The sequence below is a fragment of the Grammomys surdaster genome, unplaced genomic scaffold (assembly GCF_004785775.1).
Source record: "Grammomys surdaster isolate TR1022 unplaced genomic scaffold, NIH_TR_1.0 125940, whole genome shotgun sequence".
Classification (NCBI taxonomy): Eukaryota; Metazoa; Chordata; class Mammalia; order Rodentia; family Muridae; genus Grammomys; species Grammomys surdaster.
The window spans coordinates 3947708-3952988 of record NW_021620762.1 but is presented as its reverse complement, the minus strand read 5'-3'; the positions used below and the strand labels follow the sequence as shown (position 1 = coordinate 3952988).

Below are 5281 nucleotides of genomic sequence, written 5' to 3'. Positions count from 1 at the left end.
GGACCTGTGACTGGATCCTGAGCAGTGCAGCAGCCTGGAAAACACAAACGCATGGACCACTGATCTCCTGCTCCAAGGGCGGAGTTCATGAACTGAATTTAACAACCAGTGGAGGGCTTCCCTTTCCCCAAGAGAGATCAGCATCCTTATCCTATTGGTTGAAGCCTCAAAAGAAAAAGTGAGAAAGAAAGAAAGAAAGAAAGAAAGAAAGAAAGAAAGAAAGAAAGAAAGAAAGAAAGAAAGAGGGAGGTAGGGAGGGAGGGAGGGAGGGAGGGAGGGAGGAAAGAAAAGAAAAGAAAAGAAAAGAAAAGAAAAGAAAAGAAAAGAAAAAAAGAAAAATGGCTGAAGACGCCAGTTACATTTCTCAGAAAACTGTATCTTGGTAGATATCCCATATCTCGGTACACTCTGAGTCTCTTGTTCCTTACCAATGTTCTTCATGTCAACGTTCTCCATAATTGGTGTGGATGTCAGAAATGTGCGTCTGGTCATCAGTATTGTAGCTGAAGTTTCTGGGGGTTGCAGATACAAAATTGAAAATTGTTCAATATTCCTGTGGATAGTTGAGCTCTGGGTATGGCCTTAAATTCTTTCCACTAGAAATTAATGAGCTCAATTCTCAATCACCATCCAAAACCTATCTATTTATTTTTGAGACAGTGTATCTGTGTGTAGCCCCAGATCATTTGGGACACACTCTATGGAACAGGCTGGCCTCAAGATCAGAGATCTGCCTACTTTTTCCTCCCTACTGTTGGGATTAAAGGTGTGTACCACTATGTCTAACACTTCAATCTTTTCTAAAGAAAGATGGTGTGCAGAGATGAGAACCAGCTCCCCTTTAAAAGTTGCTTCCTTCAGAGTGTACTCATGGTTGCCTTGTGTGCCATATGCAAAAACATTCGGTGTTGCATATTTTATCACTTCTATTTTTTAAAAAATATCATCTATCTATCTAGGTACAAAATAGGACCAAATAAAATAGACTCTGTTTATCTTTTGTTGTAAGACTTTTACAAGGTTCACTGATCCCACCACACCCCAAGTAGGATTTTCTGGGATTTTTTCTTACCTGGATCAATGTTCACACTAACTTTAAACATATGATCCGTTCCAGATTTCGTAATTCCACACCAGTAAATGCCAGCATCGCTAATCCTCAGATCCTCCATGGTCACTGTGAAGATGCAGTGTGTCTGGTCATCCCTGATGGACACACGGTTCTTCTTCTCCAACCGTTCTGAGGCATCGGTTTCAACGAGAATCTCACATGTTTTCCAATAATCCCCTTGGCACCAGTACTTGTTGTAATCCTTCCATCCTGAGGTATATCGGCACTGCACTGTCAAGGAGCCCTGCTCCTGACCCCTCACCTCCTCTGGACCTGTGACTGGATCCTGAGCAGTGCAGCAGCCTGGAAAACACAAATCCATGGACCACTGATCTCCTACTCCAAGGGAGGGGTTCATGAACTGAATAACAACCAGTGAAGAGCTTCCCTTCCCCAAGAGAGATCCACATCCTTATCCTATTGGTTGAAGCCTCAAAAGAAAAAATGTGAAAGAAAGAAAGAAAGAAAGAAAGAAAGAAAGAAAGAAAGAAAGGAAAGAAGGAAGGAAGGAAGAAAAAAAGAAAGGAAGGAAGGAAGGAAGGAAGGAAGGAAGGAAGGAAGGAAGGGAGAAAGAAAAGAAAAGAAAAAATGGCTGAAGACGCCAGTTACATTTCTCAGAAAACTGTATCTCGGTAGATATCCCATATCTTGGTACACTCTGAGTCTCTTGTTCCTTACCAATGTTCTTCATGCCAATGTTCTCCATAATTGGTGTGGACGTCAGAAATGTGCGTCTGGTTATCAGTACTGTAGCTGAAGTTTCTGGGGATTGCAGATACAGAGAAAAAAATGGTTCAGTCCTCCTGTGGGTAGTTGAGCTCTCGGTATGGTCTTAAATTCTTTCCACTAGGATTAAAGGAGCTCAATTCCCAATCACCATCCAAAGCTTACTTACTTACTTACTTACTTACTTACTTACTTGATTGATTGATTTTTGAGACAGGGTTTCTCTGTGTAGCCCCAGATCATTTGGGAATCACTCTGTGGAACAGGCTAACCTCAAGCTCAGAGATCTGACTATCTTTGCCTCCCTGCTGCTGGGATTAAAGGTGTGTGCCACTGTGTCTAATACTTTAATTCTTTTCTATAGAAAGATGATGTGCAGAGATAAGAACCAGCTCCCTTTAAAACTGGCTTACTTCAGAATGTACTCATTATTGTCTTGTGTGCAATATGCAGAAACACTTGGTATTGCATATTTTACCTCTTTTATATTTTAAAAAATATTCATGTATGTGTGTATGGGTGTCCCTTTCTATCTTCTAAATGCACCATGTGCTTGCTGTGCCCATGGAGGCCTGAAGAGGGCGTAAGAACCGCTGAAATTGAATGACAGATGGTTGCAAGCTACCATGTAGATGCTGGGATCAAAATGCAATCCTCTGGAAGAGCAGCCTGAGTCACTGAGCCATGTCTCCAGATCCAATTTTGTCTATTTTCTTTGTTGTAGTCATTTGAAGCATGAGGTAAACTTCATCCTTATTGCTCTATCTTGCCCAGAAATACATGGTCCATGGCTTTCTTTATATTATGTTAAAGGAGAAAGAGGGGGTCTCAGCATGGGAGTTTAGCTCAGTGGTAGAGTAATTGGCTAGCACACATGAGATTCTATGTTGAATTCTCAGATGTGTAGGAGTGAGAATCTCTCAGACACAAATGGGGGCTAGGAGATGAAGCTTCCCCAACTCACCATCTATCTCAGTAGAAAATAGAACCAAATGGAATAGACTCTGTTTATCTTTTCTCATCAGACTTTTACAAGGGCCGCTGATCCCACTTCAATCAAACCATGATTTTCTGGATTTTCTTTTCTTACCTGGGTAAATGTTCACACTAACTTTAAACATGGGATCCGTTCCAGATTTCATAATTCCACACCAGTAAATGCCAGCATCACTCATCCTCAGATCCTCCATGGTCACTGTGAAGATGCGGTGTGTCTGGTTGTCCCTGATGGACACACGGTTCTTCTTCTCCAACCGTTCTGAGGCATCGGTTTCAACGAGAATCTCACATGTTTTCCAATAATCTCCTTGGCACCAGTACTTGTTGTAATCATTCCATCCTGAGGTATATTGGCACTGCACTGTCAAGGAGCCCTGCTCCTGACCCCTCACCTCCTCTGGACCTGTGACTGGATCCTGAGCAGTGCAGCAGCCTGGAAAACACAAACGCATGGACCACTGATCTCCTACTCCAAGGGCGGAGTTCATGAACTGAATAACAACCAGTGAAGGGCTTCCCTTTCCCCAAGAGAGATCAGCATCCTTATCCTATTGGTTGAAGCCTCAAAAGGAAAAATGATAAAGAAAAGAAAAAAGAACAAAAAAGAAAAACTGGCTGAAGACGCCAGTTACAGTTCTCAGAAAATAAAATTGTAACATTGACCAATCATGGCTGAAATGGAGGAAGTGACAGAAGATCACGTCCATTGGACATGACTCTATCTTCATTTCCATACTCATGACCCTCAGGAGGCTCATCTGAAGAAGCCACATTCCATGGCCACACAGATTCCACTTGTGGTAGTTCAGCAGTCTCCGGAATGTATGCCTTGGAGACTGACTAAAATGACATCAACCAATCTGATCTCCCTGTTGTGCAGAGCCGACAGCACACGTGTGCTGTCCTTCAGATCCTTGTAATCTGAGTCCCAGAGCTTCTGGTCAGGACTGAGGATGCAGCACCATTGGTGAGGTGCTTGCACAGCATGTACAAGCAACAACTATCAAATACCTGCTTAATGATAAAGGAAGCTCTAGAGAGATGGCTCAGTGGTTAAGAGGACTGACTACTAACCAGAGACACTGAGTTAAATTTCCAGCAACCACATGGTGGCTCACAACCATCTGTAGTGTGTCATGATGCCCCTCTTCTGCTGTTTATGAAGACAGAGAACTCACATATATAAAAATACATCAATAAATAAATCTTTAAGAAAAACTATAGGAGCTAGAGAGATGTCTCAGTGGTTAAGAGTACTGACTGCTCCATCAGAGGTCAAGAGTTCAATTCCCAGCACCCACATGGTGACTCATAACCATTTGTAGTGGGATCAGATGCCCTCTCCTCCTCTTAACAAAGATAGAGAACTCATGTAGATAAAACGCATAAATAAATAAATCTTTAAGAAAAACTGCTAAGGAAGTGCTTCAGGGAATTGGCTTCAACAACAAAGTATGTCCTAATGCCACAGGTAAGAAAACAAAAATTGCTGAATGTGATTATTTTAAACTAAAATTTCTCAACCAACAGCATGGAGAGACAGCCTTCAGTGTGGGAGATAATCTATTCCGACTATGGATCCTACATGAGGCCAGTTTCCAGAATACATGAGCAAGAATTCAGCTCAAGGAGACCAACAGAGATGAAAATCCAATTACAAATGAACAAATGAGGGGCCGTGGGGATGTGGCTCAGCCAGTAAAATATCTGCAGTGTAAGCACAACGAAGAATGTGAATTTGTATGCCCAGCAACCAGGTAAAAAGTCAGAGGTCGAGATGGTGTGTCCCTGAAGCCCAGCACTGGAGGTCAACAGTAGAGACAGGAGATTCTAGAAGCTCCTTGGCCATGCAACCCTGATTCAGTTTCAGTGAGGAACCCTGTCTCAGAGAATAAAAGTGCAAGTCAGCCATGGTGGCACATGCAGGCATGTCTCTGTGAGTTCAAGGCTAGCCTGGGTTACATAGAGAGTTGCAAGCTAGCCAGAGCTAAATGAGACCCTGTATCAAACATAAAATAAAATAAAAACTAAGGGCAGGGAGCATTTAAAGAATGACCCCTGGCCTCAACCTCAGGCCTCCACTCGTGTGCATACCCATGGGCAGCTGTGCCTGCACACACGCATGCTTACACCTACACACACATGCTCACACTCCCTCACACACCTACACATGCATGCTCACACCTACACACATGCCCTTCATGCATGTTCACACGTACATGTGCATGCTAACAGTCCCTGCACTTACACAAACATGCTTACACCTATCCACGAATGCACACACACACACACACACACACACACAAGCAGACATACTTTGCAGACTGTTCTCAAAGAAGATACAAATGGTGTAACTATATGGACAAATGTTCAGTTTCACTCATCATCAGGAAGGTCGATGTAAATCAGAATCACAAAGAGCATCATAACCCAGTTTCAATGGTT

At 42.8% G+C, this 5281-nt stretch overlaps 2 protein-coding genes across 2 annotated transcripts in view; both read right to left on the bottom strand.

Annotated features, from left to right (window-relative positions):
* The window catches only part of LOC114608760 (CMRF35-like molecule 3), a 4202-nt gene extending 3746 nt beyond the window's left edge, over positions 1-456 (bottom strand). The window contains exon 1 of the mRNA XM_028752782.1: positions 429-456. Coding sequence (XP_028608615.1) covers positions 429-456 — 28 coding nt within the window. The remainder of the gene's footprint in view (positions 1-428) is intronic.
* A 566-nt stretch (positions 457-1022) lies between these two features.
* Positions 1023-3288, bottom strand: LOC114608758 (CMRF35-like molecule 3). Its single transcript, XM_028752781.1, has 3 exons — positions 2928-3288; positions 1790-1873; positions 1023-1414 (listed from the first exon to the last, which is right to left on the bottom strand). Exons 1-3 carry the CDS (start codon positions 3286-3288, stop codon positions 1023-1025), a joined length of 837 nt encoding a protein of 278 aa, XP_028608614.1.
* Between the last annotated feature and the right edge of the window lie 1993 nt (positions 3289-5281).